Genomic DNA, 26,066 nt, shown 5'->3' on the forward strand with positions numbered 1-26,066 from the left:
GTTATGTAATAATATTTTCTTTGATATTATCCATAGCTTATCATTTTCTCAAAATCACACTCAACTGTATTTATTCTTTACGCATGATGTTTCTAAATATATGTATATACCAGAGTAGACTGATTTAGACCCAAATTAACCACATACATTACTATATTATACCTTGACATATAATATCCATGCGTCTAGTTACTGCAAATTCGAACTTGACATTTTTATCAATTATACTGTGGTAGAACTGCAGATTTATAATCTATATACATATGAAGGTACTTTAGTGTTTAGCAAATACCAAGCAAACAAGTATATTTACGATGTATACACACACCTGCAGATACTAGAGATCAAGATTTAATAAAGTTCTCTGTCATCGATTCTCGACGAAGTCAAAATTTTACAGATAATATAATATATAGATGATAGATGTTGTATTGTATGCACGCATGTATGTATACAGGGTGTCCCTAAATTGCCTCCCACGGACTAGCCAGCATAATACCTCGTTAAAATCCAACCGAGAATTTCTTTTCCGGAAGCTTGTCCGACGCATAGTTTTTGAATTATAAGCAATAGCGCTAGGCCAATCAGAGTGCACCATTTCATCTAGATTTGCCGCCACGGAAATTGCTGTTTTGTTCGCTGGGTGAATTATTATTATTTGTTTACGAATTAAATATCGGCACCTCCCCTCTCTCGCTGCTATACCCCTTCTCGGGCGCTGACCTCGGTATGGTTGCCGGGGCACACGCTGCCGGCCGCACATCCATGGGCGCACACTTGTGTGTGTAAACAGAAGCGCATCCTCAAGCATAAGGGGTGCAGCAGCGAGAGAGGGGAGGTGCCGATATTTAATTCATAAACGAATAATAATAATTCACCCAGACGAACAAAACAGCAATTTCCGTGGTGGCAAATCTAGATGAAATGGTGCACTCTGATTGGCCTAGCGCTATCGCTTATAATTCAAAAACTATGCGTCGGACGAGCTTCCGGAAAAGAAATTCTCGGTTGGATTTCAACGAGGTATCATGCTGGCTAGTCCGTGGGAGGCAATTTAGGGACACCCTGTATAATGTGTACGCATATTAGAGAAGCATACTGTAATCTAAGCTATAACCATGGTCATGATCTATCGATAAATTCATTTTCAAATAGGTATAGATGCATATAGAACGCTACCTGACACACTCATTACATACCCTCGCCCCTATATATATACTAAAAGTGATTATACCCCCCTCGGCTGCTCCCTTACGCATCTAGATTGACAGCGTTAACCATGAAGTTACATCTGCACAACAGTGGTGATAGTGGTGGCATTAGGAAATCCAAGGGAGGTAGGTAGCCTACGATCGGAACCATCTTTGCCCTCTCTCTATAGCAAGGCGGGTTGCTAATTTGAAAAAAAAGGTAGAAAAATAAAACAAAGAATAATTTTACTCATACTTGAGAAATGTATTTGACTTTTGATCCCGTTGCCCCGGATGGTTTTGCCAAGCCCCTTGCGAGGCGTTTGGATTATTTGGCCCAGGACCACCGCCTCCCGCTCCAGGATTTCCAGCATTACCATCGCCCCCTCCTCCCCCGCCACCCCCTGCTCCCCCAGCCCCGCCTCCCCCACCACCCCCCTGATTCATCCAGCTGAGAAAACCCGAGTTACCGGTATTACCAAGGGCATTATTCCCCGACGGCGGCTGACCCGGAGGTCCTGGTTGGTTAGAATATCCCTGATCGTTTCCCTGATTTTGAAGGTTTCCAATCAATCCCCACGATGCCTGATTCAGGGCAGCAGCAACGAGGGCTGGATTCATTGGAAGGGCGGAGAGGTTGAGACTACCCATTGCCAGGGGATTGGACATACCTCCGCCGCCACCTCCACCCCCGCCGTTGTTCTGACCAGTTATACCAAGTGCCTGGAGATTCGGCATATCAAGATTCCCGCGACTACCTGGATTGCTCCAACCGTTCGGCCCCATGTTGTTACCCGAATGACCCATATATCTGTTGCCCTGATAGTTTCCCTGCATGTTGCCGTCGATAGGACCAGTCTGCATACCACCACTACCTCCTCCTACCCCCCCTCCTCCTCCGCCGCCGCCGCCACCGCCACCACCACTGCCTCCTCCTCTGCCACGCATGTTGGAGTTCATTTGATTATTAAAATTTCTATTATTGCTCTCCGATTTTGGTGCAGCGTTTGATACGTGGACCGAAACGCCCTTAATGATATGATCCTCGCCACAAAGAGATTGAGCAACCTCTGGATCAAGGAACGTGACAAAAGAAAAGGCGCGGAAAGGTTTTGGTATGAAAACGTCGGTCACTTCCCCAAATTTGGAGAAATATTCTCGCAGGTCGTCGGCAGTCAGGTCCTCTGTACACCGTCCCACGAATACCTTGCAGGGTACTTGTTGGATCATTCCCTCCTACACACAAACACACAATCAGTCGTACGTACGTACATGTATACAATATATTTATTTAAATCTATTTATGATGTAAGGTGATCAAACATCTCTCTTGCAAAAATGAAACAGCGCACTTGAAGTCGTTCTCAGTATAACCGGATTAGATTCTGATTATAATCTTATTTTTTGGACGCTCGTAATATAAATATGCATACGAGTACAGCTAAAGGAATAATTGTAGCATTTGAATCAAGTTATGAAATCGTTTATCAATGAAATGTGTTCAGTAAATAACGAACCGTGTCCCTAAGCTAAGGACATTTAGTCTATGTTTTAAGCATTAATCAGTACATACAAAGTGCGAAAATTAAGTATTTCAAGAGTGGATGGGTAATCGCGGGTTTACATTCCATAAACTAATTGAATACATAATCGAATTTATCAGTATAAAGTAGAATGAACGATAACTGTCAGCATCGAAAAGCGAGAGAGAGAGAGAGAGAGAGAGAGAGAGAGAGAGAGAAATATAGAGATAGTGAGAACAATTTACGGGGAGTTGGTGCACAGAATATGCACTTTTCTATAACATATCAATAATTCATACAATTTTACTAGTAACACACATGTGTATATTTTATTCAATCCACGCAGATACGATTTTATCATCCTTTGTTTGAGAGTGTATTGCAGAACAGACGATTTATCTAACTAACTAGTTCAACTCCTCGCATCATTACATTCGTAACGGAAAGAGGTATTCAATGGAAAAAAAAGTAATTGGAAAATGATGCATTTCTATACACTTGGCACTTTGTTAAAGAGGAAATATTGTGTATATGTCTACATCAGCTATAACTATACGTAAATCTACCGAATACACCTGTACAGTACTAGGGTCAGTATGTAGTCACCGTATGTATATATACGTGTGTGTGTATATATATATATGTATGTATTACAACATACAGAAAGTGATGACACAGTGAACGTTGCTAATCCACTCTGTGGTACTTGAATATATCTGTGTCACGAAAATCTCTGGCTGGACGATGCTTGTAGTATCGGTCATAGTAATTCTCTTTAATAATGTTGTACCTTCCTTCGAATCTGTTACTGCCATCTGAAATTGATCTGTACCGACTAGATGAATTGTTTCTCTCATCTGACGTAGATGTGTGCCTTGAACGCGCCACCTGCCCGTGATGATACTGATGGTAATGACGGTGTTGTCGTGGATAGTGGTGTCCTCTTGCATCTACCGTAGGAGATGAGGAGGATGAAGATGTTGCCGCCGTTGTAGAGTACCTGACATCTACATTAGAATCATTGCTGTTGTTGTATCTTGCCGTCTCGCTTGAAGGGTATAAGTACGACGTAGAGGAGAAAGTTGAGGGTCTCTCATAAACGAACGAATGATTATTACTATTACTGTTATTATTGTGATACTTTCCCCGATCGATATAATCGTTTGTTGCAATGCCAGATGAATAATCCTCAGAATATCTCGGATAATCTGGACCTGACTGGTGGTACGAATGTTGCATATGGTGTAAATGAGACGCCGATGATGGATTGTGAGTATTTCCTGTCGCTCTTGACTCGTAACTTGAACCGTCATAACTGTGCGGAGGTGCTTGCTGTTGGGGCGTCCCTGTATTCGCTGTAGCAGTCATTGTCATCCCTGCTGATCCGTAAGACGAATACGACTTATCATAGAAACCTTCGTAATTTCCATAACCGTCGTAACTCGTCTCTGTTTCGTAGTGCTTATCGTATTTTTCTTCATCACATGGATAATTCGGTGGGTATGAGGGGTATTGTGTGGGACGATAGTCATATGCTGTATCGCATCTGACGTTTGTGCAGGGAGGTACAGGTGTGGGTAGAGGTAGAGACATAGGCAAATGGGTTGGTAGATTCGGGGGTCCGTTGCCCTGTCCAGCTCCGCTTAGTCCTGTTGGATGGTTGTTCCTTGTTGTCATCGAGATAGTTCCCGTCACCGTCGATGCTGCAGAGTACGTCTTGGCATTAGACATGCGGCGATTCGTTGGTGTGTGGACCGGTATCGGACGATAGTACTCAGCGGGGTAGTTATTGCTCATATCATACTGACGCGCCATCATAATACCGTCAATATTCTGTAACCAGACACACCACCGCTCGACAATGTCTTCCAACTGTTCTCATCGGGTAACTGCAGTCTGTGTGCGACGTTACAGTCATGTGACTATCGATTATACATTTCAACAACTGCAGATGTAATTCAGTGTCTACACATATGTTTATATTTCTATGCATGAAAGTATCGCACACTTCTGTATTTGCAGAGTGATGGGGTATTTCGTTTGGAATCAATGCGAAAAAAAATCGGCTATTTTTCAATGAGATTTTAACATTTGCAGAAAACTTGGAGGTTCAATCAATGATCAATGAACTGTACAGAGTCAACTCGGAACTCAGTTATAGAAACAAATCTGGAAGTTTGAATTATATATTCCAAAATGAATAAAACGTGAGTTCCGCAATACTGAATACTCAATTCCCATACCAGTTAAAACTATATATAGGTGATTTTGCTGAAATACTACATATGCATAAATATATAAAGATATGTATTCATACAAGAACTGCTCTATCTTTCATAATAGGTATTAAGAAATAATTTACGAAGAAAAAGACCAACGTAGATAGCAAATCTGTATCGAACCATGACGAAATAATAATTTCAAACTGTTGTTATGAGTTATGCCATGCTGATGTTTCTCACGCAAGTAATTGGCACTTATTGAGAATTTAGATCAGTGAGGATATAATTCGTAAGCGCGACGTAAGTTGCTCAAAATGAATAACAGACATCACGAGCATATTAAACATTCATATTTGCACACACTACTGAGTCATACTTCAAACACATATTACATGTAATGTAACATTATTTCAAATAGCATATAATAGTAATGTCGTCTTATACAGCACGCACTGGTATACATAAATGTACTGTTATGATATATACTAAATATATATTGACGCCCTCTGCTGGATCTACTACTACCACCGTTCTCCATCATACAAATACTAAAGATTCTTTTTCACTCAGTTACTTTTAGTCATTAGACAATTTCAACAATAAAATCTGGAGAAACAAGAAAAGTGCCCATTGTCAGATTCAAACCATCCTTATATACTTGCATATATCCAATAATTTAGACACTCAAAATTCACTATTACACACGTATCCATATAATACATTCACTGTTGCGTAAGAAGAAGAGGACACCAGAAGTGACTATAAAATGTCTTTTACAACAGTAGTTAATAATGTTATTTGTGCTATTAATTCATCGTTGCCCTCACTGCAGTCCTTTATCGTCATTATTAGCCACATTTCACATACTTGACCATTGTTTACAAAACTGTTATACCAAATAACGCTTATACTCACAACGAAAGCGCAAATTGTTACTTGAAATAAAGGGAGTATTTAGGATGGTCTCTCATACCTCTGCCTCTTCCAAATCCCCGAACAAGAATAATTCTAAGATGTAAATAATAATTCATAATTCGATGCTAGTTTGCTTAATCACCCACGTTAGAAAACAATATTTTGCACTCAATATCAAGTCTTAGATATCACTTCACTGATCACTTTGCGTGTTACTTACATCCTAGTATAAGATTAACTCTCACACCGTCACGCTTACTCCCACTACACGCAGAACCAGCCACTCACGCAACTATCAAACTGTACAAAAGACTCTTGAGTATTCAATCGAAAATCGAACGTTATTCATACTTTGACAATGATTACTACAAAAACACAATATTCCCCATTCACATTTGCCATTTCTGCAGAAAGTACAATAATGAATTGGGTTCTTTACGCACATCACATTCTTTGAAAATGTAAAATGTAAACATCTAATGATTTATCTATTCCTGTCCACATCATATACCTATCAATTCAATCACACTTGACTGCATGTGTAGTAAAAGTTCTTACCTTGCTGTTTGGGACTTTAACGTCACACCACCTTCCATCAATCATGTGCCGCTGAGCGAGACACCGTAGCTGTGACTCATAACTTCCGAATCTGATGAATCCAAAGCCTTTACTTTGACCGGATTTCGCGTCCTTCTTCACCTGTTGAGGAAAATGTTGAAAGAAGAAAATCAGATATTAAACGTTACAAAGAGATCGTAATGAATAACTAGAATTATACATGATAATAAATTAGGGTGTTTATGTAAGTAGGTCAAGAAATTATTACAGTGGCAGGGGTGTTACAGGCACAACCAACACATATTACACGCGTTCTGTGTTAATTACATATACGAATGTATACATAATATCTAAGTCCACATACACTACCATCGGAATTTGATTTGAAATACTAAATGAATTTCAGCAACGCTCTGAAATCATATTGAAAGTGAAATAGGTTTGCATTCGTGACAAAACAGTTTTAATGATCGCTGACATCGATGTACAGGGATGAATGTGTTGAAGAGTTTTGAATCAACAATGACATTGATATCGATAAGGACATCTGTAGTATGTAGACCACAGGGTGTTTATGGTCTACACTGACGGTAGAAATCATGGTAATAGGATAGTTGCAGCATAGTTGAAATTATTCAAGTGTTTCACACCATAATTATGTCACAGACAACATTGGTGTCAGGATCTTTGGTAGATATTTAAAAGTCAAAAGCTTAGGATATCTTTGTCACATATTAAGGCGGTTGAGAATCAATAGACACTCTGAAATGGTAATAGAATTTTGCCCGGAGTACAAAAGTGTTGCACCTTCTCTCCTCACAGCAACAGCATCCATCATTTTCCCCTGGTTCACAGCCATACAAATGAAATATTGTGGCTATATTCCCATTTATTTATTCGACGTTTCTTTGAACAGTGTAAAATTCTCTTTTCCACCAACAATCCAACATCCCCAGCATCCTCTCTACCTCTCACTCTCAATCTTTCGCTTATTACCCAGCCCCACCCTCTTTCTCTCTCGCTCTCTCTCTCTTTCGCTCTATTTCCACTTAATTTTCTCGACTATCCATCTTCACATCCTTGGTTCATGTAGCTGCTCTGTAGTAGATTAAATTCTTGGCTGAGCCAATATCCAATTGGGCATTTTGTTGTACACAACTTGGCTAAGGTAAATTTTCGTACTCATATGCGTATCCAGTGTCAGAGCAGGATCACAGATATATCATGGCACCCCCGCAGCAGACACTCGACAACCGACAAACACGCTGAATATACATTCAAAACATGATTCGTGTGCATTCTTGCATAGTCACCCCCGTCTTTCGCAACATGTTCGGAGCTCGGTTCTCTGTTATCACTGTTCTGTGTGTGTTTACCGGTTCTTTATCAGCTCTCGAGAAGGTAGCAGCAGGATACATTGTTGGACATCCTCTATAGTATCTTGGCTCTTTATCCAAACTCCATTTGTTTTCAAAGAATCCATCGAAGGTTGTCCCAGGCCAAGATGAACGGTTAAACCCGAGTTCCCATTTTTTCTCACCCCCTTCAGACTCTCGAGTTTAAATACGATTACGGTCAGTCGAAGGTTGCTTACCGTTCGAATAGACTAATATCTAAGGATGTGAAAATACATAGAACATTATGGCAGAAGCATACATAATACGGTAATTTGTAAATATTGTATGCGTTCAATGTTATACAACATATATACATATTCATGTAGCGCAAGGAAGCAAGTTCACATCTTCCGACAGTAGTGTATATTGGTACTCAAGGTAATCCGATATAATAACAATGATAATAATAATAATAACAACGGCGATGGGTGAGGATAAGAATAAAATTAGTAATAATGGTATCAATATAAACAATAACAGTGATGGTAATTATAGCATTATTAATTATGATGATACTGAAAGGGCTGGTTTAAAAACCATAAGTTTGATGCGTGCAATAATTTTAAGGTTTAAAAGATCATAGCAGAATGAATTGCGAGTTCCATGGCAATTTTTTCTCTGATTAATAAATGAAGCTGAATAATTATAGGAGCAAACAGAATCAACATGCAATTGTTAGGGCATAAAGCGATGCACCATGGAAACTTGAAATAAAATCTATGTTACACTCTAACCTGACTATGGATAATTGGTAAAAAAAAAAAAGAGAATCATTGCTGCAACTTACTTGAGCCATCAGAACCTCGCCAAACGTCTCAAAGTATTCGCGCAAGTTTTGTTCAGTCGTTTTCCATGGAAGACCAAGAACAATTAGATCGGTGCAACGTAATTTTGTTTCCATTCGTTTCGTCTTTGCCGTTGAATTCTCTAAATTGTCGTCAGACTTGCGTTTGTTTTCTGCAAATCAATATCCGACTTACAATCGTACGGTGAAAATATTTTACTCCGTCTAACTCTACCTACGTTTACAATTAAAAGGCAACCATTCAATTTCTGGAAAAATGCATGGCAGAAGTATAGCTGCGATAGACTGTCTTTTCAGAACAAATTAAAACGTGGGTATGCCTCGATAATCAAAACTTACATACTAGGCTAGGGGTGATATGACCGGGAAGAGGGGAAGGGAGGGGTGGTGGTGGTGGTGGTGGAAGCGTAATTAGAAAGGGAATACGTACCTTTTGGAAAAACGCAAAAATAGACTGCTTTTCCCCATCCATTTTCGGGGGGGTGTAAGCGACCTTCGACGAGCCTGACGCCTCGCATAGCCCGAGATTCGGGGTTGCGATACTTGAGGCCGCAAGTCCCGGGAAACTGAGCGGACAAGGTAGTCAGAAGCAACGTACTGTCGTCCTCCGTAGGCAATTCTATCGGCTCCTCACCCTCGTCCTCGGCTACTTGTATGTACGACGACATTTTCACAAATCTACAACCCGATTTTTTAACTCACAAGAAAAAGTAGCACAACAAACACACACACACACACCCCAAGCAACACTATTTCTCGATTCTCATCCTTCTCGTCCTCTTCTTCGGTGCTGCTTGTGTAGACTGTGTAGAGTTCAGTCGATACCGGAAGTGGCCATTTTGTCCGTTGTCGTGTCGGGTTTCTTTCTGGGCGCTCTTGGCGCCCTCACCTGGCGCCTCATGAAATGCAAAGAGCTAGAGGTAAGAATCTTCGTGTGTACAGAAAGCAGTGTTACCAATCGCACGGTCAGGCCCGTATTTGTACAGTAATTTCGCCTATACGGACGTACGGTCCAGTTGCTCGATATGTCCTCAAATTTCAAAGTACGGTCCACTTTCACCTTCAGTACGATCTGTTGCCACCAGAGGGTTTGCAACGCTGACAGAAAGTGTAACGGATGAGCTGAAAGAAGTATATGTATCGTATGTTGGTTATAATCTGTCTCTCTCGCTCTACACCTGAGTGAGAGAAACAGAGTAACCCTAACATCTCTCTCTCTCTCTCACCTCTCTCATCACTTCGGCTGCATTTTTCGCGAGGTCGATGGGAGGAGGGGAGGGTAGCTTCCGCCATACATGTATAACCCATGCCACTGAAACATAATTTCAAGACCAATTGCCTGACTACAGGCGGGTAGATCACTAAGAGTATCTTCAGTTGCCTATCTGCGGGCGAGATCATTAAATGTCTTATGGTGCGCAAACACGAAATGACAAGTTCTGTGACAGATTCGATTGAGCGCGAAATTTTCAAATTCAAATGTTTAAATATGAAAATAGCATTGTTATATTGGTACAATATTTGCGTGCAACGGGTGCAACTTTCACATTGCATCACTATTAGATACAGATAGATGTTTTTTTTTCAATACAAAGATGAAAGGAGAAAGTTAGTAACTATTCTAAATTATTCTTATTTTTTTGTTGCATAATTCATGCCCATATATAGATAATATTTCTTGTAAAAATATAGGTTTTCATTGTTGTTCGTTAGTTATAATATCACGACTACGTAGAGTATCGGAACGCGAGGATAATAGTCGTGTCCTATCCGCGCGTCGTGATCCACGATTTCTTCGCAAGTATCGGCGAGGGTGCGGACTATTTTCGGGTAGCAGGACCTTGTTTATCTCGTGTGCAACTCCGTTTCGACTCAACATATCGCACCTAATAATTCTGGCGTCATTAACCTGGAATTAAATTAACTTTAGTTTACGGAATCTTGAAAACATATAGATAATTAACCCGTTTTGTAATATGACCGATGAATTTTGAATAATAGTCGCAGCTAACCATTATTGTGTCGTTTTTTTTTACTATGTCAACTGTGCTCTGCTCTGTCTTAACGGCATACCGAAGATCTCGTTGGAATCCTCCCGAAACCATCATATTATTCACAACGTGATTCTTTAAAGTCTAAAAATAAAAAATATTTATATGAATAAAATGTAGGCAGAATTATTCACATCAAGTTTCATGAAAAAAAGCGTAATGCGTTTACGATTACTACAACACCCCAACAGGTATACACATATTACTTGTATGCATTAATTGTCAGCGTGTGAAATTTTCACCTTAGTTAAATATGTGGAATCGTTCATCAATCGGTCCAGCTTGGCCTGATCCAACTGTTTGAATGCTCTGTCTGATGGCACAAAGTAAGTGTAGGCTACGGTGGACTCCGACGGCCGTATGAATTCCTGAAACTCTGCTGGCTGAATTTCTAGAAGTTTGTCCATTGCTTGTAGCCAAATACTGAAATATTATTAGAATCATATAGGTATAATTGTTGGAGAAGTCATACGCGAAGAAATAAATGTGCTCTTTTTTAATAAGTTGACTACCTGAAATTTCCATTTGTTTTTAACACATCGTCCAGTGAATTGTTATTGGTTCGAAGAACTTTATTAATCACGTGCAAAACTCCATTGCTCCCCTGTTTGTCTGCCTTTTCTATCACTGCATCCTCGATACCCACGCTACCGCGATAAACTTGAAAACGCAGTGGTGTCTTTTCATCAAGACTCATCACCACCTTTAAATATTTTTAAAACAAAATATCTCAAAGCAGTAGCTCTAGCAATAACAAGGATGATCAGTGCAAACAAACAATGTGAGTGTATATATAATGCAGCTGTAGTCTCACCTGATTATCGTAAATAGAATCTGTGGTATGTTTGCCAAAAACAGCATGATTGAGAACAAATTCCTTCGCCTTTTCGCGATCTGTTTCCATGTGCTTCAATTCTGCGTCAGGTATCGCTGCTGAAAAATAGTTTCAGGATGATTTCAGATGGTACGCATAAATGTAAGGTGTAAAATAATGTAGAAGAAAAAAAAAATTTATAACGCATAAATTAAACATTTATTTAAAGGCAGTGTAAAAGAAAATCAAATCACGTATACGTACAATAAATCGCCGCTTCAGAGGGTGCCAACAGAGTGTAAGAGTCAAAATTTTCGAAAGCGTCCTCTAATCCAGCATTTTTTACCACTTGCATAAAAGTACCGAGCTTTTCGTCTTTGGCTAACTCTGTGACAGTTTTGGCTGAAGGTAAGCGAAAAACCGCGAGTGGGTAAATCAATCTTATATGAATACATGAATCCTAATTACAATAGCACTTGACTCACCTCTGTCGGGCAAAAGTACGTCGTCGATGAGGTAAACAAGTCCATCCAGACCATGCAAAAAGTCCTGCCTCAACCTTTGGCCTTCAAGCGATCGCCCACGCGAAGTACAATCCAAAGTAAGTCTCTGTGGGCCAAGGGTTTTGGCATGATGTTCCGAAATAACTCCAGAGAGGCAGACAACGTGGGATATTACATGGTTGGCAAGAAAAGCTGGATCAGCAAGGAAACAATCCAAAAATGTTAATAAAGTAGCAATAACAAGAAGCGTGTATGTCGTGTATATCAATCAAGTATGGTATACCAATTTATACCTTCCAAAGTATCCTTGTCCTCAAGAATCTTTCTCCAGCGACTCCATGGTATTTTTTGAAACGCTTCATCACTTGGCGCAAAGAACGTATGGGGCACATCACTGTTTTTAATACGTTCGACGATGGAGTTGGTATTATTCAGAGCCTTGGCAAGTACATTGAATCTTCCATCAGCAATAATCGCCTCGACAATGCCCATATTTTTATATCGATCTGGTATAAGAACACCGTCGATGATATGAACAACTCCATTCGTAGCTTGCTGATTTTTTCGCATAATTAACTCGCAGTTCACAGTCTCCATCTGAAGAAATGATCTCATACCTATACGTGCACATAGAGATTAACATAAAACGTATTGCATTAAGGTCTCCTATGATCTTACGCCGTTTGAATATTTGTTGATGCGTATTTTGTGCCTGGATAATTTCGAGTCGATTAATTTATCAGCTCCCCACTGATCAGACAAAAGTTTTCTATCGACAAAATGGTGCATTGCCAGTTTTCTGTATTTTTCTGACGTGATTTTCTCCGGTTTGATGGCTCCGTATGTTTTAACATAAGCCTAGAAAGTGTCAAAGTTGTACTGTCTACTGTATAACATAATTGTTGTTATGTTCGCAAATCTTACTTATGAGATATAGAGGGACCTAAGATGATGCGATTGCAGTTTAGTATGACTATGATAGTAGTAATGAGTTTCAAAATATCGTACGTCGAAAGCTTCATCACTAGGAGCAAATAGCGTCACCGTTAGTCCTTGTTTAAGTTCCGTAGCCACTCCGGTTTTTTCTAAAAAATCCGCAAACTTTCCAGCACCAGCATTTCTCGCTGTTTCCACGACATCCGTCAATGGCGATACTGAAAACATATTCGTGTACGAGATGTGATTCTTCATGTGTCAGATGAGGATATTTCACCGAATTTCTTTACCTCCTGTACATCCCAATTGGCCTGGCACCATCTCATATCCCTCACAACACTCGTACTTGATAATCCTGGGAAGAAAATAATAACAAGAGGTCGATAAGATTCCAGGCCAATTTTTTATAATTTTATGCAAAAGTGTCTGTGTTGGCAGTTTACAAGAAAACTATACGGTCCTGCATTATTGGATGACTTCTCTTTAAAATAATGAAATGGACTGTACTGTGGTTTTCAAATAAGAGAATTTCAAAATCTGATTTTATTTATTAATATAAGATTTGTTCCATACTCTTTATTTCTTCTTCTCTAATTCACGAAAAACAAATGTAGTAGTTTTATAAAAATCTAGAACGACATAACGGGAGTTCTCTATAGGTATAAGTATAACAAATAATGTCTTTATCCAAAATAAATCTTTTTAAGAAATGTAATATTTAATATTACAGCTACTTATGAGTGTTGCAAAATTGCTATATACTAGACCACTTCCTCAATGTGACGCATCAAAACTCAAACACTTTTCCATATGTATAATCTACGCGCAACGCGTTGACGTTTTTTCTCTGAGATTGATGATTCAGGACTGTTGTGGGCACGCATAGCAAACGTGGGCGATGCATCGAATAATTTCTTGAATATTTTTAGTAATACTTTCGGCCTAGGCGACTTATTTCAATTAATAAGTGATTAATCATGTAGTCAAATACGCGAGTTACAGGTATAGCTGTATACTAACGTTTCATTGCCACAGATTGTTCTTGGTCGCCAATACTTGCACTCGGTATAATAGTTCCTATTGGTACCAGGAACTTGTTCCACGACGCAAACGTTCGGTCTGAAATTTTCAACATCTACAAGTTATTAATTTTCATCGGCATGTTAAGCTAGTTACTGTTTCATTAAATGTGTAATAATAGCTAATACAGAACAAGCCGGGAACAAAAAAAAGAGCAATTACGGTAACGTTTACCTAATAAATCCAAAGATACCTATAAATGCCGGCTGATTTACGGTGCACAATATTTCAGTTTAATACAAATTGAAGAAAAGGTAGGATGAAAAAGTGGTTTCACTTGTAAATTAATACGGCTTTTTCAGATTTTTGAAATTTTGCAATTCAATTTTCTTTCTCACCTGCCGTTTCAGAGAAGCCAACTTGAGCGAAAATTTAAATTCTCAAAGGGTACATCGTAATTTTTGGGATAAGTGTGGACGAAAACACATAAACTGCTGAATGATGAATGTCGAAAATATTTCTAGCTATAATTCAAAAATTTAAACCAAAACAGAAAAAATCAAGGTAATCCAAGCCTTGCACGTATACAACAATTTGTTCGATATGTCGAAAGATTTTGACACCGTTACGTAAATGATTCAGAACCATTATCTGTTCGCATTTGATGAACCGAGAGAACCTTATCTCAAGTATATTTTCTTCCGACTTGATCCCTGTCTGAAATCAGTACCATTATGTGTACGAAAAATGGGTCGCCACAACTCCGATGCTTGTATATTATTGCTACAGCATACATACACGGATAGCTGGTGAAGGTTGAATCAATTTAGAAGAGTAAAATAATCAGAGCTAGTAAGGAATTATGCAAGGTATATGTTATATACGCTAGTGCATTTCAGTACGATTTCGTGAAAGAAGAAGCGAATTTGCGCTCTTAACATGGTTTTCACAGGCATTTTATCACCTCCAAATGGTGAAAAAAAATTGTCCGCACATTTGAGTTAGAATAAAATACACGGTCGCTGACGATTATGCGTATAAGTATGCGGCGTACACCAAGACGACCTGAAATCGGCAAATGACCCCTCGAGGCTTTCAGCGATAAATAATGTCACGATTACTGACAATCATGTATTCCATCACGCCATTGTTATAGCGGCTCTTGTCCTAGCAGCCCGCATTAGTTTTAGTAATGTATTAAATAATGAATAAATTTGAAACGTTCATTAGCCCGGCACCGAGTGACGTACACGGAACACGTCACGTCAATTATAAGTAAATGAAAATACAGAACGCAGGATGTTTGAGGAAACAAAATTATATTCTGGACTTATGCATTTGCATTTACAAGTAAGAAATAAATTCTCACAGAAAAAATAATGAAACTGCCAAGTGGGAGTTGAAGGAATTATTTGGGAACGCGTTAGTAATACAAGTTCGTATTTGTCGGTAAATGATCAGTACTTAAAAAGTTCTACGCATCATGTTCATGAATTATTTGTAAATTATATGCGAGGATATTATTAAATCGGCGAATGATTTAACAACAAAGCATTTGGCTTACAATTACAAATTGAACATACCCTTGTTCTTGAGCAGCTTTGATGTTCCACCAGGGTATACTGGGATTGGCAGAAACCACGCCAACCGTTAGTAAAAATGTAATTACATTCATGTTAGGCCGATTATTCAAAAAATCTTGATCTTGAATGTTCGAAGATCAGTTTCAAATTATAATTGAAAGTGAATTGAAATTTCTACAACCTGCAATATTACATTGTTTGTAAAGTAAAAATTCTGAGACGCAATTTGCGATTTCGGTACATCCGTCCGATGTCCGTTACGATACTGAACACACATGTGACATATTTCTACCAAATACCGAATGCTGAGTAACGATTAAATATAGTGAGATCAGTCCGAGTGCCGAATATGCCGCGTCAAGTCATAATGAAAGATCCAGATAGTGACAACAAGAAATTAGTACAACTAAGACTATGCTTGTTGGGTCAGTGTGTCGCATTTTTATGACAAAAAAGTAGCACCAGGTTACATTCAATTCTAGGAAAAAATTTGTATCTAAAAGTATGCAAGTGGTCCAGCACTTGGGGAGAAGCATAGCCTCTTCCCCTTATTAATTTGCCGCAACGAGATCACCCACAAATTTAGTATATCAGAAAGACCATTCGGCAACTCGTCAACCGGCATCGTAAATTGTACGACCTCAATTCGCCTGCGGATAAGCAATACGCATGACGCGTAAACAATGCGTACGCTATGCTGCAGGCGTAGAAATATAAATGGCGAAAAATTATGCCGGCGACGTGGAGAGCACGGAATTTTTTTTTTTTACACTACATCAATTAGAACAAATAACCGGGTCACATGTAGGGTCTGTAATTATTTGCAATAAGCGGTTTGCGCAAGTATAGAGCTAGACAGGATATTTACACACTACGTAATAAACGCGGCAACATGCTTTGCGATAATGTAGTCAATCACATGTACGATACGGAAATTTACGCATTACGCGTACCAATCGATACATTTCACTTGATAATGTTGAACAAATTTATGTATTTTATTTTATTTCAACAAGTATTATTGTTTTGATAGGAACTTATGATTATAGTATTTCGTAAAAAATTTAATTCGGACATAAATTTCAAGGATACACGTAATGTCACAAGAGTCGACGTCTTTCTTCAAAACTCTGCAGCTCTTACCTATCATTAACAACTTGTGCAGTGCAATAGAACAGATACGAATATGCATACATTAGCAACTATAGACGCTTGAAGAGCAATCTTTCAATTCCACGAGTTTAGCACATATAAAGAGAAACGCTTTGCAAGCGTGCCAATGTAAAGGACCACTTGGTCGCATCAATTGAGACAAAGAGGATGGAATAACGGTGATATTATAGCTAATGAATAACTATTGTGATCATGGTTCGTACTGATGTAGATTCTCCTAAAATTATTTTTAAAAAAATATTGTCTCTAGGAAATAAGAATTCCGAAAGCCTCCAGAGTCCGCAGAAGATGCATCGTTTTAGACCATTCCTGAAAAGGCAGGTGATAAGCCGATGCGTATTTATATTCGCAAAACGAATTCCTGAGAGACCGAAGCTTATTACAGTGCAGCTTTGGGGAAGACTGCGAATACCTCGTCCGGCAGGGAAAAGAGGGATAGCAGGTGGCCGGGAACTCTTCGCGATGAGCACCGACTTCCTGCAGTGATTCCCGTCGTTTATCTGGTGTATGAATTCCCCTTACCCAGTCCAACCACCGGCTCTTCTCCTACTATAATCAGACCCTGGTTGGGGAGTGCATTATTCAGTCAGTGATAAACTTAAACAGTGCGAAGAAATTCTAGATGTTAGTAACAAGGATTGTGCTCTAGTTTGGGTAACAGTTCTGCATGCAGAATATAAGTGGAGAAGAATTTAATACCATTCCAAATTACCAAGACCTGATTGTTCTGTACGACCACCAGGTATTTTTTGCCTTTGAGTTAAAGTACTTGACTGCCAATCAAAGTGTCGAGTAACCCATTTGCGTTGCAAATAAAATTAATATCCAGCTCATGGAAGAACTGGTTCAACTTGCGTGGGTAACCAGTAGCGACTATTTCTTGTTCTCCGATCATTTGAGCGTACTGTTCGCCACTTCAAAAGATTATTGTTATACTGCTGTAGTTTGAAGTTTGTGTTCTTTGGCTCAGAATTTATGATAAGTTTTTACCGATTGAAGAAGAGCCGAAATGTTCGTCCCAGCAATATTTGTCATCACAGAATTAGTAGCAATGATTTCCAAATCTCGTTAAACCATCGAATTAAAGCAGGTTTAAAACTACGCTGTCATGACATCTGTGGAAACAGAGAACAACGGTGACCCAAAAAATGATAACGCAGAGAATAAGACTGTGTAAGTGACACAAAAATATCTTTACCTCAGTCTAATTGCAGGAAATCAATTCGTATATTTACTATTCTGCATAGTCTCTTCTTTCTTCAAGACGACTTTTATGCATTGTATATACATACCGTGTGTAACTATTACGTGATTTTAGACCCCATGTTAGAGACATCGAAGTACAGACGAAGAGCACCGAGGACGATTTACAAAATAATTACTGCGACGACACGGACAGTGGTGGCAATGATCGACGTAAATCCGGACGAGGACCTCTCGACAGGTTGCAAGTGGTAAGTACTGATATTCTGCACCATCTATGAGACGAGGCAAAAAATTTATTATTTCAATGATAGTCCGACAACTTGCAGTGCATGTTTGAGTCTTCTTTACCTCTTTTTTTCAATTACGCAGGTAGTGGAATGGACTAGCAAAAACATGCTCCTGGTCCTTACCATTGCTGGAATCCTGTTCGGCCTTGCATTCGGATTTCTCGGCCGCTTGGCTAATTTTTCACCGCCGTCTATAATGATTGTTAGTTTTCCAGGAGAGATTTTGATGAGACTTCTGAAGATGTTCATTTTGCCATTGATAGTATCGTCGCTGATAGCTGGTAACAGATACATCGTAAATATAATTTTCGTTTTCAAACAAAACACCAATTTTACTACGACTCTTGATAATTTTCACTTGCACAAATCATGCTCTCAGATAGTCTTTTAAAATATTTTCAACTCAATGGATAACAGAACACACATGCATAGGTACTTGGTAATCATTATCCTGTAGGTATGGCCCAACTCGATTCCAAGAGTTCTGGACGAATGGGTTTTAGAGTGCTATCCTATTACATGGGTACGACTTTCCTGGCCACAATTGTTGGCATAGTAATGGTCCTGATGATAAATCCAGGCGATCCCAGCATCAGAACCAGTATTCCAAAGCTAGAGGCTAATGTCGTGACTAAAATATCAACCCTGGATGCTATATTGGATATATTGAGGTAAATAACATCATTAAATTGACAATATGTAAGTCAACATCTGTAATCACATTTGCTAAATATAAAAATGTAGGAATATGGTGCCGGAGAACCTCATACAAGCTTGCTTCCAACAAGCGCAGACAATTTACAAAGAAGAAAGTCCCATGATTTTTGATCCGCATCTAGAAAAGAATTTTGGCAAGAATCGCGTATTCAAGCCAACATTGGTGTACAGGGATGGTACTAACGTTATGGGAATGATAATGTTCTGCCTTGCATTTGGGCTTCTCGCTGGTCAGATGGGAGCTAAGGGTCGGCTAATGGTAGATTTCTTTGTTGTCCTCAATGAGATAACAATGAAACTAGTGGGGGCTGTTATGTGGTGAGACAGGTGTATCAAACTGCTGATAGTTACTGTAGATTTACCAATTAAGAATAGTGTAAATGATTATGATGTGGCAGGTACTCGCCATTCGGTATCGCGTGTCTCATAGCTGGGAAAATCATGTCGATAGAGAATTTATCAGCAACAGCAGAGATGCTCGGTCTCTACATGGCCACAGTTATCGTGGCTCTGATAATACATGCAGTAGTCACACTTCCACTGATATTTTGGTTGTTTACACGCTCCAATCCAGCTGTGTTCTTCCGGGGTATGATGCAAGCGTGGGTCACAGCACTTGGAACAGCATCCAGGTATAGAATAAGACCTCACTTTACACTGCGCTTGTACTTATTCTGCATAATTATCTGCGGTCTTTGTTTTCACAGCGCAGCAACACTGCCTGTGACGTTTCGCTGTCTGGAGGAAAACAACAAAATTGATCCAAGAGTCACTCGGTTCGTGGTATCTGTAGGCGCCACTGTCAACATGGATGGCACGGCACTGTACGAAGCTGTGGCCGCGATATTCATCGCACAAATGAATGGTATCCCATTAGGTATGGGGGAAATAATCACAGTGAGGTGTGTTGGAAATTTAATTCATTTATAAGTGTATTTTTATTCACTGACTGACGTGTGACCAATCTTGTGAAAATTTCCAGCATAACGGCAACTTTAGCAAGTGTTGGTGCTGCGAGTATACCCAGTTCTGCCTTGATAACAATGCTCCTCGTCCTTACAGCCCTCGGGCTACCAACCGATGACGTATCTCTGCTTTTTACCGTCGACTGGATACTGTAAGTCCAAAGTCTAGAAAAATAAACTGATACAGGGTGGCCACTCAATTCTGCTCACGGAATTCCCTGACATTTCCCGGTTTTCCAGACGGGTGGCCACCCTGTGATATAACAGGGTTCAAAGCAATATTCATATCACTCTCTGTTATTGCAATTAAAGGGATCGAATAAGGACATCCATCAATGTCCTGGGTGATGGTTATGGTGCAGGAATCGTTTACCATCTCAGTAAGACGGAACTGGAGAAAATGGATGTGGAGAGAAAATTGGACAACCTTGAAACTGGGATTGCTCCGGGAACCGAAGAAATTTTTTCCTCCAAAGGTTTACTCCTCGATTCTGCAGGAAGTGTGGAGATCCATATGTAAATTAATCAATATTACATTAGTAATAAAATTCTCTTTCGAGTATATAGTATTATAGAAACAAATAACGAGATCTTTAACTTCCCTAATTAATTATCTTCCAAAATCAAAGATTTCGCATAGTACTTTGGTTTATTGCATGCACCCTGTACAAAATTCACATGAGCATCAAGAATTTCTAATTGTGTTAACATTAAGTTCGTCGTATACTTGATACTCAGGTGTAAGCGACACCAGTACTAAGTAGGTGAAGAGTAATGGTGTAAATACATTTAAATGTGAAAACATTTACAATAAAAAATTACACTTATTATAAATAATAATTGCAATTTGTTGCACAGTTGTGAATTTCAGCAAGTTTCAAATACTGAGTATTCCCTCCCCTCAGTAGACATGCACCATGCCGAAAAGGAATCTACATTATGTAGTTAAGAATCGTATTACCAATTTAATACTCATATGAGTTACTGGAATGATTTAACTTAAAAGGATACGTCCAGAACAACACGTACGTCTGTAACAGCAACAGTTGAACCAGCTATATTAAGGAAACTAATTACAATTGATTGATGGTATTGACATCAAATTATGAAAATTTATAATATCAGGGCTGGCAGCAAGTGACGACTCTCAGAAAGATTCTCTCCGATAATATGAGAAAATTGGATAGTCTATATCTTAATAGGCCGATTGTTATACTATACTCTAAATTTCTATCAAATTCATGAGCTGCAAAGTATGGAATAAAATGAAGAAAATTTACAAACACGTACAGTTTTTACAATTATCTGAAGTAACATGAGATTCATCCCACTTACTCATTGAATTATACAGTGCATAATTTAAATGAAATTTCAAAGAATACCTAAAATTTTGAAATAAAAAAAAAATATGGAATGCAAGTAAATACGACTTGCGACCAGCTCTGTGAGTCACATAGTGTAAAGGATACAAATAGCCCACCAAAAAATCCATTTGTTAGCAAACTTTGTCTACTTATGAAATACTTTTTCCATTGCCCACCAGTTTTCATCATAAGCAGCGCCTGTGAAAATAAACGTAAAAACACACGGTGTTAAACAGATTTATGAATACATTGTAAATACGGCGGCGAGTACAAGGTTCAAAGGGATTCAATAAGAGCGACTGTATCTTACCCATAACCCAACTACAGCGAATATATAAAATCCAAAACCATAGAGTCCAGTCAGACCCAAGAGTCCAGCCGTACTTCCAGATAACGCAGCCATGGATATCCTGCAGTATTCGACGACAGCTGAATTATTTCTAACCGCTCCCTCACTGTAAGCGACCACCTCTGAAATAAAGATTTGTCACAGTAACTATCACGTGACAGTATTATTGCAAAATATGTTGAACATAATGTAATGATTTGAACAAATTGTATCAAGTTGTCACATAAGTTCCGCTATGACAGATCATGACATGAAACAGTATGTGGCAAAAAACAAACATAACCTACATACATAATCTATGTATTTCGTTAGTCCTCGCTTTTCAATGGTCTGATTGATCATTGTAAGGACGTGGAACACTTACCGCCGGTTTTCTCTTGCTTTGTTCTTACTTTCGTAGACATGATAAGGCTTCCTTAAATTGCGGTTTGAAAAGAAAAAAATTACAATTCACTTCGACGCTTAACCCCAACACACAGGCATACACACGTAACACCACACACGCACGCGTCTCTTTTAATGTTTTACTCGCGGTCTTATAGTAGGTACTCCAAGCCCCTTCCTATATAACGCAGCGTGACCGTCTTGAGCCTGTGTTTCTCAATTTGTGCACCAAAGAACGGAGCGCTGCAATCTCCGAGGCCGGTGTATGCGTACTAAGTAGGCCTCTCCTTCACTAGCGCTAGCGGCGAAAATTCACAATATCGGCTTCACTTTCGAGCACGATTTTACAGCCGGAGTGCCCAGACTGTCTGTAAGACCGTGGTTTTACTCTATCAGAATCACTGGGCAGTGATGGCTACTCAGAATTTTTTTTATCCCACGAACCAGTGATTTTAGGCTCGCTGATTGGTTAAAAAGTAGTTTCCTTGACAAATGGTCAAAATTTTGTCAATTAATTTGTAAGTTTTTTCAGTTCAATTGATAGGCCACTATTGTATATTTTAAATCTAAGTATTCATTAAAGGATAAGATGTTGCACTTCAAGAATCGGCACGTATTTACACGGTTTATTATTTTCTAATTTTATACAGAGTAGAATTTGACACTGAAATCTCCCCTGTCAGTCATGTTGTTCTTGAAATTATGAATCGTTGAAGCGTCGACGATGAATGTAATATGTAGCAGCTATAGCGGTAGCAACATTAACAACAACAATGACAATAATCATAATAATCATTTTTTTTTCACTTGTAAGGATAAAAAAAAAACGGCAGTTTTACAGCAAAAAGACATTATACGCAATGGACAATGTCTAGTTTACTTTTCGTCTTGAATTTGACGTAACACCACTGTATTGTCAGTTCTTCCAATAAATCAGAACAATAATCTCAAAGACTCTTTTCATATGATCTGACTGACATTTAGTCAACATGACCAATATGATTATTATTCTTCTTCAACGAATGATCAGTTCTTCGACAAAACAGCAACATAAGTAATACCCAGTTATGTAATACATTACAATTGAGTATAAGTGCATGTTGTATTGAACGAAAAATAATTCGAGTAATAATTTTTCGTCAATTTGTGCTAAATATTATTATTCAGGGTCTGGAGTTCCGATGGCTTCTTCTTCTTCCTGTTGTTCTTTAGCAGCCTTTGCATCTGGGACCCATAGTCCGCTATCGATGCATCGTTTCATGTGGTACCTTGCTTCCTCTTCTGGCATTGATGCTATCGTCTGTTGCAACAACGGTATATCCTGTGCCTCAAAGCACTTTTGTAAGGCCTGAAATACAGAGTGAGAGCTCAGCAAGATCCTGAGAGCTGATTATACAAACAGTAACTTTGTAAGAGAAAATTGCGAACAACAGTCAGCACATAAGAATAATTAGTAGATAAACAGGTAGGGGAGAAGATAATTGAGACCAGTCAGCAATCAGCAATAAGTAGTAGATAAACAAGTAGGGGAGGTTTCAAACACGGGGTAGATATGCAGTTTAAACACCAACCTCAGGAAGTTCTTGAAACACTTGGACCGGATCTAGACCTCCAGGACCAAGGCGACTCTTTCGTTCTTCCTCTTCGGCTTCTTTTAGTGCCTCAGCTACTTTTTCTGCCGCTCTCTTGCGAATCCTTTCCTTAAAGGACTTCAGTTCGTCATCAAAGGAATTTTTATATTCAACCTCAGCGATTTGTATACGACTGAAGAAAGATCCGACACAGGCACGTGGGTCGACATCTAGCTGCTTGGAGAGTTCAAGAATATACTGCATGCAAATGCACTGGTGAGCTACATGCTCCATTAGGTCGTGTTTCTGCAACAATAGGAATAAATTCGTGGGTAATAAGTTCACAAACAAGAAGCAGCGATTTTAGTTTTTATAAGCCAGAAAACAAATGAGGAAAAGATCCTGAGAATTTCACCTCACACGTGTATTTCAGGAGAAAAATTGACAAAATCGCTAATAACGATACAGTCATAGCACAAACTTGTGTTTTTTCCGATTTGACTGTATGGGACTCTACGAGTATTTTGACTTGTGGATAATGGATTAATTTTCTACTCAAATGGTAACGTGACATCTATATTGGCATATTATCATTTCTTCATTTTCTTTCTTTAACTGTACTAATCATAAGGTAAAATAAATTCTATAGAATGTTTCATTTTTGGCCATCGTGAATAACTATGCGATTTAAAGAATTTGAAACAGTCTACAAATTTAAGATACAAGAATTTGTTATAAATCGACATTTTTTGTGTATACAAACCTCTTCCATTTCCAAGTTGATACACCAAATGACCAAGTAATTCGCCGTATTTTCGCAAACCAAATCTGGGTGGTCCTGGAGATATTTCTTACTATCGTCATACCTCCGCAGCATACCAAATTCCTTCAAAGTTTTTTCATTACGCTTAACAAACTGCTTCATCCTGTTCTCTTTCTCTTCATCTGGCAAGTTACTCTCATCTTCCTTTCTAGCTGGCTTTGTATTTATTACCGTCTTTGTAAAACCTGGTTGGGCAATTGTATCCACATTCCAAGGTTGTAACTTTTCCTTCTTCTTTAATTCTTCTTCCTTGTGCAATATCTCAGACTCTTTCATTTTAAGCTCTTCCAATGCCTTTTTAACAGATGTCAGGTCTTGCTGGTCCTTTTCCTCACCCTTTTCTACCTTGCTCAACTTTTCCTCCGCCTCTTTCAACTTTCGCGCAATTCTGCAACACGTGTATCATTTTTCACAATATTTTTCATACACCTTTAAACATGCCTAAATTTTCAACAGGAATGGACAAATCAAACCATTCTATGTAATTTGACAAGTCTTACTAGCAGGAAACTGTCTTACTCCTCTTTTTCTCTTTCATGCTTCTCCTGTTCTGCTCTTTGTTCCTGCATCCTTTCCAATCTAGCCTGATGCCGCCACCTAAACAGTGACGGAGTATCGATATTGGGATGGGTGTCATCTTCGTCATCAGATATCTAAGAAATACGAAAGAATTATAAGTAGGTATAACGAACAGAGCTCGGCAAAATAATTTTATAATTCACTTTTTGTTCATTCAACAAAAAATTTACTTATAATCTAATTCATGTACACGCAAGAAGTATAAATATCATTTAATTGTCAAATTCAAGGCTAGGAAACTGGTGAAAGGGCTTGAATTTTGTGCTTCGATAAGAATTGCGCGATAGAAAATTCCTAACTCAATAAACCGATATTGGCAAACATCGCGTTTATCTAAGATTCAGATTCGCATCTGCGGTTTCTCGAACCTTCCAAGATTCTCTTGTCCGCTCGGCCTCGTGTACTGGAGCCTTTGAATTACGATAGGACTCACCTCTATGTTTTTCCACTTGCTGTAATCGACCATTGTTGTGTTGTACAAGAGTGGTGCGGAACAGGTCTTCTGCCTCGTACTGTTGGTTAGGAAATTTGACAATTGTCAGGTGATACCGGTTTCTGGTAAACGCTGGTAACTGCTACTTGCACAGCCTCCGGATCTAAGCGTGCAAGCAAAATGCCAATGCACAATGCCAAACATTCCAGGTAGATCACGCGACGCGAGCGGCCTCCGTCGGATACGTATAGCAAAGTATCCACGAAATAGAGTACAATCAAGATAGCGCTGCTATAGGAAAAGATTCACATTTAAAAAAAAAAGCGCTCATCAGATTGACTCTGATTGCTTATTTACGCCATTCTGATTACTTGTTGAACACTATTTGTCGCTTTTTGGTGGACACTTTTTTAATTGACAATCCACATGAAACACTTCTTACCTCTAGCCTTCATAGAGATTGTTGACTGAGGATATATAATCTTCAGTCAATGATAGAGATAACATAAGATCACTGAAATCACGATAGACTGAAATATAATGATACTGGAACGCTTAATGCGATGGTGGGGGTTTCGGACCACAGAATTCTTTTGTAATGTTTATAGGTTCCACCGAGTAGTAGTCGAGTACTCACAAAAGTACGAGAAAACATCCGATTTTGATACAGATACGTAATTGATAAAGAGAAGAAAAAC

At 38.9% G+C, this 26,066-nt stretch overlaps 5 protein-coding genes across 14 annotated transcripts; 1 reads left to right on the forward strand and 4 right to left on the reverse strand.

Annotated features, from left to right (window-relative positions):
• Window positions 1–1,434: 1,434 nt before the first annotated feature.
• Window positions 1,435–9,514, reverse strand: LOC107217932 (TAR DNA-binding protein 43). Of its 4 annotated transcripts, XM_046741418.1 has the most exons (6): window positions 9,349–9,514; window positions 9,041–9,288; window positions 8,593–8,762; window positions 6,409–6,549; window positions 3,504–4,546; window positions 2,284–2,426 (listed from the first exon to the last, which is right to left on the reverse strand). In XM_046741418.1, the coding sequence occupies exons 2-6, from the start codon at window positions 9,276–9,278 to the stop codon at window positions 2,417–2,419; spliced, it is 1,602 nt and encodes a 533-aa protein (XP_046597374.1). In that variant the 5' UTR covers window positions 9,279–9,288; window positions 9,349–9,514; the 3' UTR covers window positions 2,284–2,416. The 4 variants fall into 4 exon arrangements, with proteins under 4 accessions (XP_046597375.1, XP_046597374.1, XP_015511127.2 ...); XM_015655641.2 differs by having other exon boundaries at window positions 9,041–9,511; XM_046741421.1 differs by lacking the exons at window positions 9,041–9,288; window positions 9,349–9,514 and adding an exon at window positions 7,785–8,021 and having other exon boundaries at window positions 8,593–8,728.
• A 578-nt stretch (window positions 9,515–10,092) lies between these two features.
• LOC107217892 (transforming growth factor-beta-induced protein ig-h3) lies at window positions 10,093–16,049 on the reverse strand. 5 transcript variants are annotated; one of them, XM_046740006.1, is made up of 13 exons: window positions 15,518–15,930; window positions 13,935–14,033; window positions 13,205–13,269; window positions 12,987–13,132; window positions 12,657–12,836; window positions 12,272–12,575; window positions 11,961–12,170; window positions 11,740–11,877; window positions 11,476–11,591; window positions 11,174–11,364; window positions 10,904–11,084; window positions 10,623–10,745; window positions 10,093–10,519 (listed from the first exon to the last, which is right to left on the reverse strand). In XM_046740006.1, the coding sequence occupies exons 1-13, from the start codon at window positions 15,607–15,609 to the stop codon at window positions 10,307–10,309; spliced, it is 2,058 nt and encodes a 685-aa protein (XP_046595962.1). In that variant the 5' UTR covers window positions 15,610–15,930; the 3' UTR covers window positions 10,093–10,306. The 5 variants fall into 5 exon arrangements, with proteins under 5 accessions (XP_046595962.1, XP_015511068.2, XP_046595965.1 ...); XM_015655582.2 differs by having other exon boundaries at window positions 11,476–11,594; window positions 15,518–15,928; XM_046740009.1 differs by lacking the exon at window positions 15,518–15,930 and adding an exon at window positions 14,333–14,491 and having other exon boundaries at window positions 11,476–11,594.
• A 760-nt stretch (window positions 16,050–16,809) lies between these two features.
• Window positions 16,810–20,705, forward strand: LOC107217948 (excitatory amino acid transporter). Its single transcript, XM_046740010.1, has 10 exons — window positions 16,810–17,432; window positions 17,778–17,863; window positions 18,009–18,144; window positions 18,266–18,464; window positions 18,641–18,854; window positions 18,928–19,218; window positions 19,299–19,532; window positions 19,608–19,802; window positions 19,883–20,017; window positions 20,178–20,705. Exons 2-10 carry the CDS (start codon window positions 17,799–17,801, stop codon window positions 20,383–20,385), a joined length of 1,677 nt encoding a protein of 558 aa, XP_046595966.1. The 5' UTR covers window positions 16,810–17,432; window positions 17,778–17,798; the 3' UTR covers window positions 20,386–20,705.
• On the reverse strand, window positions 20,496–22,132 carry LOC107217950 (ER membrane protein complex subunit 6). 3 transcript variants are annotated; one of them, XM_046740012.1, is made up of 5 exons: window positions 21,943–22,131; window positions 21,540–21,700; window positions 21,335–21,427; window positions 20,877–20,920; window positions 20,496–20,797 (listed from the first exon to the last, which is right to left on the reverse strand). In XM_046740012.1, exons 1-5 carry the CDS (start codon window positions 21,980–21,982, stop codon window positions 20,767–20,769), a joined length of 369 nt encoding a protein of 122 aa, XP_046595968.1. In that variant the 5' UTR covers window positions 21,983–22,131; the 3' UTR covers window positions 20,496–20,766. The 3 variants fall into 3 exon arrangements, with proteins under 3 accessions (XP_046595968.1, XP_015511155.1, XP_046595967.1); XM_015655669.2 differs by having other exon boundaries at window positions 20,877–20,896; window positions 21,943–22,124; XM_046740011.1 differs by lacking the exon at window positions 20,877–20,920 and having other exon boundaries at window positions 21,943–22,132.
• Window positions 22,133–22,560: 428 nt separating this feature from the next.
• On the reverse strand, window positions 22,561–25,587 carry LOC107217891 (hsp90 co-chaperone Cdc37). Its single transcript, XM_015655581.2, has 5 exons — window positions 25,369–25,587; window positions 24,876–25,009; window positions 24,297–24,744; window positions 23,534–23,839; window positions 22,561–23,310 (listed from the first exon to the last, which is right to left on the reverse strand). The coding sequence occupies exons 1-5, from the start codon at window positions 25,399–25,401 to the stop codon at window positions 23,122–23,124; spliced, it is 1,110 nt and encodes a 369-aa protein (XP_015511067.2). The 5' UTR covers window positions 25,402–25,587; the 3' UTR covers window positions 22,561–23,121.
• Between the last annotated feature and the right edge of the window lie 479 nt (window positions 25,588–26,066).

The sequence above is a fragment of the Neodiprion lecontei genome, chromosome 5 (genome assembly GCF_021901455.1).
Source record: "Neodiprion lecontei isolate iyNeoLeco1 chromosome 5, iyNeoLeco1.1, whole genome shotgun sequence".
NCBI lineage: Eukaryota > Metazoa > Arthropoda > Insecta > Hymenoptera > Diprionidae > Neodiprion > Neodiprion lecontei.

Coding starts and splice junctions, on each gene's coding strand:
- LOC107217932 (XM_046741418.1), bottom strand. CDS start 9,278: ATGTCGTCGTACATACAAGTAGCCGAGGACGAGGGTGAGGAGCCGATA. Junction 8,763..9,040: donor TTTTTGCGTTTTTCCAAAAG/GTACGTATTCCC, acceptor ATTGATTTGCAG/AAAACAAACGCAAGTCTGAC. Junction 6,550..8,592: donor GCGAGGTTCTGATGGCTCAA/GTAAGTTGCAGC, acceptor TTTCCTCAACAG/GTGAAGAAGGACGCGAAATC.
- LOC107217892 (XM_015655582.2), bottom strand. CDS start 15,609: ATGAATGTAATTACATTTTTACTAACGGTTGGCGTGGTTTCTGCCAAT. Junction 12,576..12,656: donor TCAACAAATATTCAAACGGC/GTAAGATCATAG, acceptor TCATTTCTTCAG/ATGGAGACTGTGAACTGCGA. Junction 11,595..11,739: donor CTCTGAAGCGGCGATTTATT/GTACGTATACGT, acceptor ACTATTTTTCAG/CAGCGATACCTGACGCAGAA.
- LOC107217948 (XM_046740010.1), top strand. CDS start 17,799: ATGACATCTGTGGAAACAGAGAACAACGGTGACCCAAAAAATGATAAC. Junction 18,145..18,265: donor CTCTCGACAGGTTGCAAGTG/GTAAGTACTGAT, acceptor TCAATTACGCAG/GTAGTGGAATGGACTAGCAA. Junction 19,533..19,607: donor GCACTTGGAACAGCATCCAG/GTATAGAATAAG, acceptor TTGTTTTCACAG/CGCAGCAACACTGCCTGTGA.
- LOC107217950 (XM_046740011.1), bottom strand. CDS start 21,982: ATGTCTACGAAAGTAAGAACAAAGCAAGAGAAAACCGGCG. Junction 21,428..21,539: donor TCGCTGTAGTTGGGTTATGG/GTAAGATACAGT, acceptor TTATTTTCACAG/GCGCTGCTTATGATGAAAAC. Junction 20,798..21,334: donor GATTTTTTGGTGGGCTATTT/GTATCCTTTACA, acceptor TACATAATGTAG/ATTCCTTTTCGGCATGGTGC.
- LOC107217891 (XM_015655581.2), bottom strand. CDS start 25,401: ATGGTCGATTACAGCAAGTGGAAAAACATAGAG. Junction 25,010..25,368: donor GCAAGTGGAAAAACATAGAG/GTGAGTCCTATC, acceptor CGTATTTCTTAG/ATATCTGATGACGAAGATGA. Junction 24,745..24,875: donor CATGAAAGAGAAAAAGAGGA/GTAAGACAGTTT, acceptor CACGTGTTGCAG/AATTGCGCGAAAGTTGAAAG.